We start from the raw sequence: 16,156 nt of genomic DNA, 5'->3' as shown, positions 1-16,156 counted from the left end.
CATTTTAAATTGCTGACACATATCTCAAGCATGTCATTATAAAGTCATAAACATGTCTATTTGTTTTTATTATCAATAATACAACATTGAAATAGTATGACATAACCAAACGTCCTCCAGCTTTCAGTATAATATCCAGCAGCGCTGACTGTGGAAATTTCATACAATTATGACACTGTACAATTTTTTTAGATATTTTATAACAGTTTTAAAAAAAGGTTACACACTCTTCCCTGTTTAAACATACTTACATTGGCAGTCAGGTTTCTGGCAAATGCATTAAAACATCCACCTGGTTCAACATGTCCATATAATGCAAACCCTTAAAAACAACGCAGCAATTGAATAAGAGGACATTTTTGATTTGTGACTACTGACCACCTAACTAAGTTAGGTCAATAAATATGTTGGTCGTCACCTGGTCCTTCTGTAGAAACCAAAGGTGTGTCGAGGTGGGGAGCTTAGAAACAATACCCTTGTATGCACACAATGTATTAACATGATGTAGTTTGGCCATCGGTCATGGCAAATTTGAAAAGTCTCTAATAGGTAGGTTACTAAATTTTTTTTTTTGTATTTTATTTTATTCTGAATTATTACGCATGTAATTAAGTTAACGAATGTTATTACAAAATTGTTTATCATTATTTAAAATGTGGCACAATAACAAATGGTTTAAAGTGAGAAAATAGTTATAAATAACAATAGATGTTAACTTACTAAATTGCACTGGAATAATAAAGCCTAAAATAAAAGGCCAAAGGAACAGGTCAAAATCAACTGGTCTTATTTCTACTGTCTTACAAGTGTGAAAACGATAATCCTTAGCAAGTAAAATCTTCTCCACTTTTTCACTTATTCTACCATCAATTTTATCGATCAGCTTTAAAAAAGAAAATAAAGCTTTGTCAGGATAGTTACATAATAATAATAATCATAATAATAAAAATAATAATAATTTATTTGAACATACACTTTTGTAACAGTGGCACATTTTGATATGAAGGTGCGTTCTACAATCAAAATTTACCAAAACCACATTACAATGCTAAATTTAGAATTTACATCAATAATAATAAAAATGTAATAATAATGAAAACCAAACAGTACCCTGATATTTACAAATCCACCCCTTCCCCACCCTATTCTTGTGCGGAATAGAATAAGGCTTAATATTAATTATTATTGTATTGGAAAATCGTATTGTACCATCTTTCATTCAGCAAACAACAAAAATGTGAATGTATACGTTAAATTCTAAATTATTTGCTTAAGCGAATAATGTAATTGCATTTTAAGCCTTCTCTATGGTTGTTAAGCTTCGTAGGCACTGCATTAGTGCCACATTGAGCAATGAAAAAACAATGTTATGTAATGCTAACCTCATCCTTGTATTTGTTGGCAAACTCCTTTAAAATATATTGTAACTTAGTTGAATCAATATTATGTAAGTCAACTGTTGCCTCAAAATCTTGGATGGTCATAGCCATAATTTTTACAAGGAAAGCTGTTACACCATTTTCTATGAAAAAATTATTACTTGGGTTATAAATACACCTTAAACCTCAGAGAGATTAATGAAATATGTTTTTCTATCAAGGCTTTTCCACTTTGGATGGATGTCGACCTTGACTGATTTGTCTCATGCCCAATGCTGGTATACTAGGCTAAAATCCTTAGTTACATAAAGCTATAGTTAAATGACTAAATTGAGTGTGTTGTGAATTTTTTTTTACAAATATGTGTACCTGTTAAACCTTGTCCAACAGCTCTAAGACTACCATTAATGCTGAGGGGAAGAGCACTGAGGTCTGGAACAATTTCAAGAAGAAGTTCTAAAAACAAAATGCATAGTCTATTACATCGAGAAGTTACTGCTCATATTGGAAGACTGCATACAGGTCTCTTTTTACAATTAAATACCGGTACTAGAAGTGGTCTATACTCTATTTAATTAATTCTTTTAACTTTACCTTTCACCGCTGGGCAATCATTAATAGAATTTGCAATTTTCTTCAGCTTAAAAGCTGCCTTGGTTCTTCTGCTAGTTCTTTCATCTGGACATAAATAGGAAAATAACAGACTTTTATAATTATTAATTTTCATGCTCTCTTAATATTTGGTTTATATAAATGGGTGGCATTCTCATTTAAATTCCAAAATATTTGCAGTAATTAGTAAAAATAATGAGAATCTTTAAAAAACCCACATTGTTTTCCTACTTCTTCATCAACCATTGCAACAGACGTTGTAGACAAATCCAGTGTCCATTGAACATTCAGAAGACCATTAATAAACTCCACTCCGTTATCAAGTTGACCCTGCCAGAACTCTACCACTTTATCTTTTATATATACGATGGCGCCATCTTTGGGAAGTTCTGTTGTACTAAATAAACGCTGCATGACAGACCGTGCAAAATATTTGTTAATATTAACTGCAATGTAAAAAAACATAAAATCAGAATTTTATTATCATACATTTTCTAACAAAAGACAAAAAATGAAGCTACTTCACAAGACAGCACCTTTTCAGTAAATAAATTATTGCAAAGACCACCAAACTATAGTTATAATAATAATAGGGAGGTTTCGATTTGAATCCATGTCAGGTCAATAAATGTCGTCGGTCATTGTCTGGACGTAAAAACTATCAACCCTGTGTTGAGGTAAGTAGTGGGAACACACGTTCAAATATTCCTGCATGCACACAATATTGAAATTGCTAGGTATTGAATTAAATTTACTCACTGTCTTTCCATCCAAAAGCCCCATTAGGATAACGGAATGGTATCGGAATAAGCATGTCTGTTAATATGTCTTTGACTGGTTCACAATCATCACGATCAGAGACTGAACACAGCTGACACTTCATATCTATGTATAGTTCACCATCTTTTAAACCCGCTGAATATCTGTTGAAATTGATTACAGGTGAGTAGATGATGCAAATGATAAATGTGTAATTATTTACTATTAGGGAGTTTTCGCAATCTTACGAATACAATAACGAAAACGGATACGTCACACACACGTATTCGTTTTTCATAAGCCAGTAGAAATCTGTTTCGCATGGCAACGAAATATGGAGGGTGCCGTCCAAAAAATTACTGCGGTAAATTTGAGCGAAGCGCAGGTACGTGTTGCTTGGCTGCCTAGACCTAGCGTAACATCAAAGCGAGTGAGGACTTTAAAAACTGCTATTTATCAAAATTGACCTGGCATTTTAGTAAATTACTTTAGTAAATTACTTTCAATAATATTATAATTATATTATAATCATAGATCATTCCCGATTCAAATGCAAAATGTGCAAAATAGATCAAAAACTATACTCGTTTTGTAGTTACGAATATGACTGGTGATATTCGTCAACAGGAATACGCCTTACGAATATGAAATGGGGATCAGCTCAAAAGTTTCACAAATGTGTGACGTATTCGTTTTCGTTATTGTATTCGTAAGGTTGCGAAACCTCCCTATTATATAAATTTAAAGGCACAGGACAAATTCTAAACCGCCAAGTAATATACTGAATATTAATTAATTTAGAAATGATAAGATGAGGAAATCTGTGAGAATGAGAAGTTAAAACATGGAATCTTATGCTTGATATTTTATGTATATGTATATATATATATATACATATATAAAAAAGTGTCTTACCCAATAATAAGTTCCATTCCAAACTGTTTCCATCCACCTTCTACAATAACTATTTCTTTTGAAATTTCTGTTAAACATTAAAGAGTGTTATTGTGCTTACTAACTGACTTATATGGAATTAAGTATTTTATTCTGATAAAACTTGAAGGAAAGAGAGGCATAAATAGATTATATAAATAAATAGTAATAGTAAACAATTATTATACTGTAAGTTTATTTAAAGTTTGCTTACCAAAAGGATCGTGCATAACATTAGCTATGATGTAATCTCCCAGGCCAACGCTCAGTTCCTCTGTATCAGGATTGTAGCGTACAAACACTGTTAGAGGGTAAACATTTGCCTTGTATTCTATTGGAATACGACATTCGATGCCTAAGCAAAGCTCTTCAAATCTACAGTAGTCTGTTCGTCGCATAGCCACCATCAGCAATGGGCACACTGTTGATTTTAAAAATATTGCATTTTTTATTGTTTTAACTGTCATATTATCTAAAAACCAAAGGGATAACAATATTTGAAAATATCACAAAAAAACTTACTGGGATCTGGTTGACCAAATTTGGCTAATAGCTCTTTTCGACTACCCCCGGTAGGGAAGCCTCTTTCTTGTAGAAGTGTTCTCAGATAATCATTAGTTAAGTGATTTGGTAGAAAGTTCTTAAGTCCATCAATTTCAGACTTGGTTTATAAAAAAATAAAAGCACATACATATTTACAGTTGTAAGTTAACAATCGAAACATTTGATATTGTTTAGATACGCATTTCCACTTTATATATAAAACATTTATTTATTTTTTCTTGTTTACCTTAAAGTCAATCAACGTATCAATAACTTTCTGTTTAAGTTTGTTATCTTTTAACAGCTCAATTGCTTCCATAACTGAACACATTGGAATATCAGCAAAGCTGTAAGAATTGAATGCTGGACCAGCAGAGGTTGGTTCAGGTAAACCAATGACAGATGAAAAGGTTGCTGGACCTTTGATCAGAAAAAAATATATTATCAACTCAACAGTTTAAATAACTAATTAATAAATTATAAATAATTGTTAAAAATAAATAGCCTTAAATTGTCAATTTTTGAGTGAATACTTTGTATGGTAGCTGTAGCTGTTAAAACTTCCTTTTGCTCAATTGGTATCGTGTCTGTAGGTGGTGGAGATGCCCTGGCCGGAGTAGAATCAACAATGTAAGGTTGAAATGGAATAAGGTTTTCATGCACAACAATGGCGTCCTGTAAATATGGAATAAATTATTAATACAACATAAACACATGAATATAAAATAGTATAACCACTACAGCAATCATGCATTTCAAGGTTAATATATAAAATATAAAGAAATATTCAATTTCATATCTGCAAAACTTTCTTATTTCTGTAAAATTAGGGACTTATGCATCATGAATTGCTGGACAACAATTCACACTAAGCTCTGCCAACTTTTAGACTGTGCATACCCATCTTCAGTCCATAATTTTTATAGGAATGATAAATAAAATATTTGCTGTTGAAAAGTTTGTCATAAATTTGTGATTGCAAAAATGAACATTTTTACTACCATACAACATATTTTTTAGTACGATGGTTATCCACCGCTAGGAGGCATGAAGGATAAAATGTCATGACGTTCACCTCCTTCTTCCATCCTGATGGATGTTATAGCGAGGGCAGTTTATTTATTTTACATACATACATAAAAAAAGAAATAAACCCAAAAAATATAAAAACTAAACAATTAAGTTTCTGGTAAAATACAATTATACACTTTTCTCACCTTATACTTAATTATATTTGAGTTTCTTCCAAATTTAAACTTTGGACATTTCATCTTAACTTTCTCTAAAAATGGCGAAGGATCTATGTAACCAGTTTGGCCATCATGGTGTTTCTTCATAGCAACATGAATATAATTGAATGGTTGGCAATTTGACTTCGAAGCAAGTCCGATTATATCACCCTTGTAGACCTACAATAAAATAATCTAAAATGATCTTTCATATAAAACAGAAGTCCAAGTACATTCTTCTATTTATATAAACCATAAAGAGATAATTAATGAAGAAGTCAGCAGGCAGCAATCACGTCATCATAATGTTGCATTACATAAATGTTGAAATGTTAAATACTAACCTTGATTAGATTTCAGAACAAAATAGCAAAGAATGTACTGTAAAAAATGTTCAGTAAATTGTATTTTCTTTCTATTACATGTTAATATTTTATTTTACCACACATACCATAATTGGGTTGTCTGATACCCATTGCTGTGGAATTATGTTGTCAATTGTTAAAATAGTGTCAGATAATGATCCATCAGAGACTTCAATTTCAATTTTTTCTTCACTCAACAGCGTAATGAAACCAGAAAATGGAGCTACAACCTATAAAAATAATTAATAATAAGGTTAAGAAACTAGAATCATTACTAGAGTAATTGCGGTCTAGGAATGTTAAACTTTTGATCTTTTGTGGTGGTATGGTAAATACTAAATACTACAACATTTTGTATATCGTAATAAAAAGCATAGTTTTATTAATGCATAACCTCAAAAAGTATTATTAAATAATATTAATCAACAGCATGTTAAAATAAAACAAAACATTTTTAATTTTACTTGTTCATTCTTTCCAATTAGTAGGTCGATTCCATAGTCGCTGAATCTATCAGAATTTGTAGTGGGATAAAAACCATCATCTGGACAAATATCAGATCCTTCACGGAAGACTCGTGGAAACTTTGCATCAAAACGAACGCCAAATATTTCTTCGATTTCAAATCTTCCTTTGTCAATGCTGTTTAATGAAAATTAAAGAATGACAGACAAGAACAATTATGTTGGGGTGGAGATGTTAGATGTTGAGCAAAGAGGTTATATTATTCTTACATTCTTTTTCTCTTAGAGGGATGCCGTCACTTTGGCCATGTAGTGATAAATACCCAAGTTGTGCCAACAGTCACAAAAAATAAAAATTTCATGCATCGCTACAAATAATATTTTGCATTGTACAGTTTCATTATGTGTACAGCATATCATATCATTGATATTTAATATGTTACAAGCCTTACACTCTTTTTAATACGTTTACGACTGTTTCGTTTAGGTGTTCCATCCGAGATATAACATGACCCAGAGCTTCCTTGAAAGGACTTGAAATGTCTGTCACTTTTGTAAGTGTTTCATTGATCTGGTGTAATGCATCTCTTACAAGATTCAAGATCTTTTGTTGCTGAACATTCTAAATATTGGTAATAAATGTGTTATAAACACAAATAATGGGTTAACACTTTACATATCTTTTGTTTATGTGGAGTTTGGATTATTATTTTAATTAAAATAATTTTTAGAACAAAATCTGTTCTTTTAGCATAGTAAGCTAATTTTAAATGTCTATTATTATTATTTAGAAATGAAACATACCTCACTTGCCCAATCTTCTAATTCTGTTTTAAGCTTTTCATCAATGCTTCTAATTAATGCTTTCTTTTCTTCTACAACTTTACCAATATTGTTGTACCATTCTGGCTGAAGACCTGTGAACACAAATAAATAGTAGATTTAAACAAATGAGTTAAGGTGATCCGCACAAATGCTGCATAGGCCTGGTTTCCATAACTAATCGCTATGCTATTAAATATATGATGCCTGATTTATATAATAACCACAACATCGGCAACAGTATTTTGTAACAAAACGTTTTTAATTAAAAAGAGGAATATATCTGTAATTTTTACTTAATTTGTATTGTAATTAATCTATTTTTGATGTTCTGAGAAATAAAGTTACCGAAATATAGAACTTCCTACCTTTCAAACTAGTGATTTTTTTTCCAATTCTTGATTTCGACTGTGTAAATTTATGCAATGCTTGTTTGGTTCTAAAATGATATGAATTTCTATAATTAATATAAAAAATATTTTATATTTCGTAATCTGATACAAAGAAAAAACAGTGGAAGATTAGTTAGAGATAATAATGACCTCTTTTGATCAAAACATAGACATTTCATCATGAATGTTGTAGTACTGTAGTAGTAGTAGTAGTAGTTACATGAACCACAATACAGTATCACATGTAGATATGTTTTTAATACATACTTGTCTGACATCTCTAATAAATCAGCTATAGCTTCTTTAGGATTGTCGTGGAACTTGTGTACAGCATCTTTCATAGCTTTCACTGTTTGGTAAATTTGCTGTACATCCCATGGAATTTCAACAAGCACATCTCCTATATAGTCCTACACATTTAAATTGTAAATAAAAATAGGACTACTGGAATAGTTTCTCTATGTAAAGAATTGTAGTATAGTCCGGGCCTGCCTATTTATTATTATTATTCAAATTGGTATTTTACCTCAAGAAATTGTATAAGGTCCACCTTAGTATCAGCAATAAGTTGATCTCCATTTTGTATTATGTAGACAGCATCTGAAATCTTATTAGGAACAACATCAAGATCTATAACTCCAAGTTCATCAATAATGTTAGCAACTGGCATTTTCTGAAACAATCAAATTAGTAAGTAATTACTTAGTTTTTGGTTTGTTATTATTTGAATTAAAATCATGGTTTGCTGCGAATAATATTTAAACAAATTAGTTCGGTAATACTAATATATTAGTGAAACAATGTACAAATAGCCATAAACCAGTCACTGGGTGTACACAGATTATTTGGTTTACTATATAAAGCAAAACCTGAAATTTAAAATACATTTAATAGTCTGACATTTCTTACCGTTATATCATCTAACAGGGTCTTGTAACAATTTATAAGCTCTAAAGCGGATTCATCAACTCCCATATTTAATGAGCTTATAACTTTATTTAGGGCATTTATTAGTTCTGGTAAAAACCATGATAGTAACTGATCCAGTCGTTTTATGGCGTTTGGTAAAACATTGACTCCGTAATCCTTAAACAGAAATATGACAAAAGTTAAAAAGATTAGAAGTTTTTAAGTTTTAAAAACGTAATGAAAATATCTTAACCAGTGCAATAGAAAAAAGTACTCATAGCTTGGCTATAGCTCAAGGCTAAAACAATGTGTTGTCCCAACCATTGTTATTTTGTTTATTACTGCAGGGAGTCTAGGCTTAAAGTTTATTTGTTTGTAACAAAAAACTTATCTAGGCTTCCTTCTACACATGCTTTTTACTATGTTTACATCTTGTGTAGAAAATTGTTGAATAAACGAAACGAAACGAAACCATCATCAATCTGTACTCAAGAAAGGCGATTGACTTGCCTCCAGTATATTTAAATTATACAAAGATTCCAAATGAAGATGAGATTCTTGATATGACGCTGCAAAATTCTTATTTGGATCAAACATCGTGATTAAAAACTTATAATATCCGGTCAAAGATATATCGTATACCCATTTGGTTGCTTGTGGATCTGGGGAGTAAATAATAACACGCAAATAATTTCAATTTACAGTTTAAGGTGAATTTAGATTTAGTATATCTCATGTTTTCAAGTGATAATAGTAATCACAGTCTATGCTAAAGAAAATGAAATATTAGCTTTTCGTAAAAAGAACATATTCTTTCCCAAAACTCAACAAATAATTTTAATCAGTATATGAAATTTAATACCTGAAACCACATTCATTGCACTGCTTACTGTCCCACCATAATTGCCACCAATATTTTCGTCACCTTCTGTATGATCTGTTAAATGATTCACTTCTGGTATTGACAAATCAAATGCATTTCTAGCAGATCGTTTACCTCTGCTATGAACATACCCTGTCCGGTTAAGTGATTTACCTGGTTGTATTTTGACAAGACTGTCGCTAAAATCGGTCCCTGTCCTACAAAATTTGATTTTACAACTGAATATTCAATATAAACAATGCAAAATAATTTTGAAAAAAATCATTTCCTTGGCAGAAATGATGCTATAAATAATTTCATAATCAATCGTTTGTATATCACCATTTCTAACGATCTCAGCATGGCACTGATACACAATAAAATAAAATTGTACAACTAAAAAATAAAAAGAAACCGGTCTAACTGATCATTTACTTACGATAATATTAGGTTATATGCCACAGGGTTCTTTTCACAAAGTTTCTTGTAGGTTCGTTTAAAGTTTGGGTTTTCTTCAATTTTCCATGCCTTAACAAGTGCATCAGCAGCCTAAACAAACAAGGGTATTGCAATCTGAAGATATTACGATGCATTTTGAAAAATTGGCACCAACTAAATTCATTATAGAGTTCTACGGTGAAACTGTCACTACATCATATGTATACTGTAACTGTTCAAATTTAGAAACAAATACACAAAACTCACATATGGTAGTCTCTGATTGAATTAAAGTTTTGAACCAATAGAAATATGGGGAGAATGCATTGAGCTCAAATCTGAGTATCATATCAATGCTGTACTGTGATGTCAGACCGTACAAGTATGGTAACATTTTAGTACTTCTTACTATTTAAAATTAAATTAAGAACTGTGGTATACAACAATGCACCAATAAAAGGTAACAGAAAGGTTATGTACTTTTTTTTTCCTTTTTTTTTTTATTTCATACGCATCCAACAGCGAGTAACTCGCCAGTTACATGATGGATAAACTATTTTATAATTTATCATGCTTATAAACTAACTAAGTCTCATTTGAGGCTTACGAGTGGAGTTGAACGAGGTCTGGATTGCGATTGGAAAGCAAGCATGTTAACCACCAAGCTACAGCTCCATTTCTTGACTTAAATTACAGTAAGTACCATAATATTTTAAAAGTTTGCGAAAGTACAGTTTGGAGCTTGATTATTAAATTGTAATACTGTCTATTGTTTTGCCATTAACAACTGAATCTCACCTCTGGTGTATGGATATTCTCAAGTGCATACAACCCCGACTCTTGGAAGTGTTTAGGTGTTTCTGTTGAATTTGTAAAACTCAAGATGTAATCGGCTGATTTTGGATGAGCTGCGTTTCCTAAAGCTCCGAGTAAGACTACAACATCTCTTTCGTAACGCTGTAACTTGACATGTGAGATTGTTGATCTTCTTCGTCGATGATGCCATGGGTCTTTAGGTAAATAATTTAATTATATAAAATAATTTATTCATATAATGCCATTGTATAATATAATGTGGTATTCATTTATTCATTCTTTACTTCAGTAAATGATAATTCATCATATATTTTGAAGGGTATGAGAATAAAATTAAATAAATAAATGATTTGTATGATGATGGGTTTGACTCTTTTTTTAATACTATTGATTGGTCCAATTCTTGTTTGTATTTGTTTTATAAGCTATGCATTAAAGTTTCTACAATATTTATGAAAAGAAGGCACACAATATTAAAAAACATGATTCAAAGGAAAGTTTATCACATTAAACCTCATTCTCTTTCAGAATTAAATATAGATTGCTTAACAATCCCCTATTTTCACTTTAAATGTGATTTTAGATCATTATCAAGAGACTAGGAGGAAAAAAAGATTAAAAATAAAATTATTGTCAAATGAAATAAAAAGAATTATTGTTGACATTATGAATGTGATTTTACAACAATGAAGCTTGCGATCACAACATACAGAGCTACATAATGTGAGTGTATATTACTAAATTTAAATTTAGAAATTTACCAAATATTCCAACTTTCTGATGTATTTTCTCAACTATTTCTTCGGCCTCATCATCTCGACCCTCTCCTTTAAGAATTTTAGCAATTGCACCAATAATGAAGGTAGCCAATTCCCGTAATCGTATTTCCTCCGGAGAGTCTAAGATTGAAATTAATTGGTTTAATCAAATTTATCCTCTGCTAAAATTCATAAAAGTCTAGCACAAATAATATTTACAATATAACATTTGAAATATAACATTTACAATATTTTGCACCGTATAAGTTTATTTTAAAAAAAAAGATTGCACAATATTTTGCACTCCTCTTTAATGTTTTTTTAACCCGATTAGATATGTTGTACTTAATGCTAAGATACAATACAATGCAAGTTGAAAGTTTATCTAAAAAAGATACACAATATAAATACTCCTATGTCACGTAGTATCATTAATAAATGTATTTGTCACGCAATTAGATTACGTTGTACTATGGGTTAAGATAAGAAAATTGTCAGATAACAAACTTAACACAAATAACTTGGTTTTAATGCAGTCATTATATAAAATATTAGCATGAAAAACAATGACGTACCTCTGTATTTTGAATTTGTAATTGCTAACTCTTCAACTGCTCGAATCATATTCTAAAAAAAAATAACAAATTATAATTAAGGAGAAAGTTGAAGGCGAATTGAGTTGTTTATTTTCTTCTACTTTATAATACCTGTGATTTTATGGTTTGAAAGAATGGTACATGTTCAAGTAAACGAATCATCAACTCTGGATTCCGATTGGGGGAGGTGAGAACGAGGTCAGTTAAAAGGTCGTGGTTGTAGTTGGCATAAATCCCAGCAATGCCATCCAATAGGAAATTTCTATTCATTTCATCCTGAGTATTACTAAAAACAAATAAACATAAGGCTCATATTATACGTGGTGACAGTATACTGTAATTATAGTTAAGTCACATTTTTAGTACATTTATCTTCTTTTTTGCAATCAATAGAATCAATTTTTTAGAAAAATTAATTAACAGGAAAAAATATTGTAATGTATTTAATCAACATGATTAAAATGAATAATGTCAAGCGTTTCCATGAGTTATACATTTGTATTGGACACACTTGAAAAATGTACTCATTGGATGTTAGATAATCATTAATAAAGTAGTGCACAGATTCACAAGTGAGTACAGAATCCAGAGGCTTCTATTAATGCCAGTTAAATATTCTTCCAAAATTCCTTATGTAGGTAGCAAAAAAATATTAATCAATATGTTTTTTATCAGATTGCAAATACCTTAGCGGTGTGTCAAAATACGGATGAGCAAGTTGTTTTATTTGTTTGTATGATAACCTCTCTAATGCCATGCAAAGTCCACCATAACACATGCTAATCTTACTTGAAACTGAGAAAAAATAACAAGATTGACAGGCTACATGAAACAAGTAATTATATCTTAATTCAAAGTTGGATAAAATCTTTGAAACTCTTCTTAAAACTACAGTAATAATGATGTGTAATAATTACGTTTTGCATTGTTGTTTTCTCTAAGACAGGTCAGATTTCCTCTGATATGTGTCATGGTTTCTTCTTCAGGTACATACTCATCATCAAAATCAAAACCCTGAAAACATAAAATACATTGTACTATAACAATTAATGTTTTTGTCATCTCAAACATCTCTTACACTAACTTCATCATTTTATATACATTCACTTTCCTCTGATCATCATTTGTGTCAAATTCTGTTATTATACTTCAAATATGAAAAAAAAGGTTCTTACTTCTTTGACTTCTATTGTATCATCTATTAAATTGTCTGGTCTTGACATATGTATCATAGAAGGAATTGCATTTAAAAACGTTACTTTACTGTTTGCATAAACACTCATATCCGGTACTAAAGAAGGTAAAAACATTTATATTTCCATAGCAATTACAATAAAAAAATGTGTATACAAATAGCAATATTGATTTATTTATTGATTTATTTATTGATTAATTGAATTTCTTAATTTGACAAGATTAAATTTTTATGAAGACATAATTTTAAATTGCATATAAACTTCTTCACAGAAATTAAATAGTATTAAAAGAATGTAAATGACACATGTTGCAAAGATGAAAGAGCGTTTGAAAATATTTGTAGGCTACCCCAAGCTGTGAAAGGAATAAGTTTACTTACATGACTTCTGTTGCTTTGTCTTTTCTAAAGGCTCAAAGACTTTGGTTCCAGCACCTTCACTATAATAAAATATGATATTATTTGGTATTATTGCAAAATAGGAGAAAACACTGTACCCGCTGCCCATGCATAACTTAACAAACAGAGGAGCCTGTATTTTTGTTTTTTTTTAGAGGATTGATCTAATCTAGAGCTAGTTTTTTATATTAAATTAATGGAGCTAAGATAAAAACTGGTCAAACAATTTGGTATAATTCACTATGAATAATACTAACGACAATTTAAAAGAAAGTTGTACCTATGGTCTCGTCCACCAAATGGTATCTCTTCACTTATTTCTATTAAATGAGGAACAGTCATGCCAGATTTAATATAGACTTCCTAACAAAAAAAGAATGATTCAGTTTAGTTAAATTGTTCATATGAAAGGAATAGAAAATTAAGAATGTGAATGCATTTGAATATTAATGAACTAGGTCTAGAAAACAAATTATATGTCTGTGTGATTTAATTATATTTTAAAATTCATTAAATATGTATGCAAAAGTTAACTATACAATAAGGCTGTACTAAAGTTGTTAACAATATCTATAAACAAAATTGACAACCCCTTGTGTAATTACCCTAATGTTATCACTGTTATATTATAGGTTATTTATTAAAACCGATATCAACATGTAACTAGTTTCCTAATCACAGGGCAAACATCTTATCAGGGCAGACAACAGGGCAAACATCTTATCAGGGCAGACAATTAACTGGATGATGATAATGTTATCTACATATTTACATACCTTATTGTGATAGAAATTGATTTTCTTTGGCCGTACGTGAGCTGTTCTTTTCTTTCTTATATGCAAATCACCTGCACTATTTTGATACACTGTATAATTTGCATGATGATCACCTGTATGGTCACGCTCTGTCGAGTTAAATGACCAGGTGGATGAACCATCTGGAACATTCTGTTTTGAAAATATAATGAACTAGATTTGAACTCGTCACTTTGACGAGTTCGGGTTATCCGCGCAAATGCAACATAAGCATATTTAAAAATATAAAAAAAAAATAAAATAAAATATAAAATGTAAACGCCAAAAATGATTATGCCATCCTATGACATGAAGTGAATGTTTACAGTGACGAAGTGTCTATTTTGTGTCATACAGTACACATTATTTTTACCAAATACACTGTATATATTATATACCGGTGCAGTGTAGACGAAGAAATTGTGAGACACATCTTTTATTTTAATTTTTAACATGATGATATCATCAAAATGAAACATGAAGGTAATAATTTTAGAGCATAATCTACCCTAAATATTTGACCGTTTATAATTGTTTTTGTTCTAAAATTAGTAAAATTGTATAACTTTGTAATAGGTCTTAAGATATATATTTTATATATATATATATATATATATATATATATATATATATAGATCAAATAAGTTAAAACTGCCTCAATATAGATTTATTTTTACGACATGTTTCGGGCATAGCCCATCATCAGGTGAAGAGAATTGTAACAAAGGATAACATATATTTAAAATATATTGTATTTCGTGTACTAAATGTAATATGCTTTATATTAGTGAAACTAAACGCAGGTTAGGTGATAGGTTTGTAGAACATTTAAGGTCTATTAAACTTAAGACTCCCGGATTACCTGTAGCCACCCTTAAAAAGTTAAAGAATTTTTGGCACGTAAAATCAAGATTAATTTTATTTTTGACCTCCATGGTACAGCTGTGTACCAACCTAGCCATGCCTGGCGAAAATCAAATTTCTACCTACTAGCCTAGTTGGTCTACTCCTACTGGGCCCTAGCTAGGCCTATACCAAACTCAGCTTAATTGTTTAGGCTAGGCCTAGAGCTACTACTAGGCTATAGCCCTTAGCCGACCCGGCCCGGTACTAAGGCCTAGCTATGCCTAGCCTAGGCCTAGGCGCCAAGTAATGGACAGCAGTTTGTCCTATTAGTATTGTTGTCTAGCCTAGCCAAGGTCAGAGCCATATATAGAGAGAGTTACGGCATTGCGTTCACGGATTTTAGAAAGTCACGTGGTGTGCACGCCGGCCATGTTTGTGTCCAACTATGCCTATGTAGCGTATGGAGTCGAGTCATTTGCTTAAAAAATGTATAACATTCACAAGGCTTTAAATATCGAATTAATATCAAAACAATCAATTTGTTTAAAGGTTTTTGTTAAGATAATAACGCAATCATAAAGTTACTGCGAACATGATTTTAAACAACAAAATGTAAAAACAATGCATTACTATAGAGAATCGCTGTACAAACTAAACGCGCACGCGTAGAGCGTGCATGGAGCGCACAACCAGAGCCGTTCCGAAATTGCTATTTTTGTTGTTTAAAATCATGTTCGCAGTAACTTTATAATTTTTTTATTATTTTAACAAAAACCTTTAAACAAATTGATTGTTTTGATATTAAATTCGATAATTAAAGCCTTTTGAACGTTATACATTTTCAAAACAAAAGACTCAACTCCATACGCTACATAGGAATAGTTGGACACAAACATGGCTTCTAATCCATTCGAAGTCGTAACTCTCTCTATATATGGCTCTGGCCAAGGTCTAGCCTAAGGCTTCATGAGTACGTCTCTAATAATTTTCATGTGCTTTTTTTCTGTAATTTCGTACAATTTTATACTGTAACTTCAACTTCTAA

General features: G+C 30.9%; 1 protein-coding gene across 1 annotated transcript; it reads right to left on the bottom strand.

Moving 5' to 3' along the window:
- Positions 1–5,888: 5,888 nt before the first annotated feature.
- LOC144850412 (uncharacterized) lies at positions 5,889–6,844 on the bottom strand. The gene is made up of 3 exons (XM_078707688.1): positions 6,737–6,844; positions 6,285–6,462; positions 5,889–6,050 (listed from the first exon to the last, which is right to left on the bottom strand). Exons 1-3 carry the CDS (start codon positions 6,778–6,780, stop codon positions 5,889–5,891), a joined length of 384 nt encoding a protein of 127 aa, XP_078563814.1. The 5' UTR covers positions 6,781–6,844.
- Between the last annotated feature and the right edge of the window lie 9,312 nt (positions 6,845–16,156).

This window comes from Antedon bifida, chromosome 8 (genome assembly GCF_963402885.1).
Source record: "Antedon bifida chromosome 8, ecAntBifi1.1, whole genome shotgun sequence".
In the NCBI taxonomy this organism is placed as follows: Eukaryota; Metazoa; Echinodermata; class Crinoidea; order Comatulida; family Antedonidae; genus Antedon; species Antedon bifida.
The sequence above is the reverse complement of the archived record's forward strand: the minus strand, read 5'-3'. Positions and strand labels throughout refer to the sequence as shown.

Excerpts from the sequence above, each read along its gene's own strand:
- LOC144850412 (XM_078707688.1), bottom strand. The coding sequence starts at position 6,780 with ATGGAACACCTAAACGAAACAGTCGTAAACGTATTAAAAAGAGT. Across the intron at positions 6,463-6,736 it reads GTAAACGTATTAAAAAGAGT|CATTGACAAAGGAAGATTTG; the intron begins GTAAGGCTTGTA and ends TTCATTAAACAG. Across the intron at positions 6,051-6,284 it reads TAATTGGAAAGAATGAACAA|GTTGTAGCTCCATTTTCTGG; the intron begins GTAAAATTAAAA and ends TTATTTTTATAG.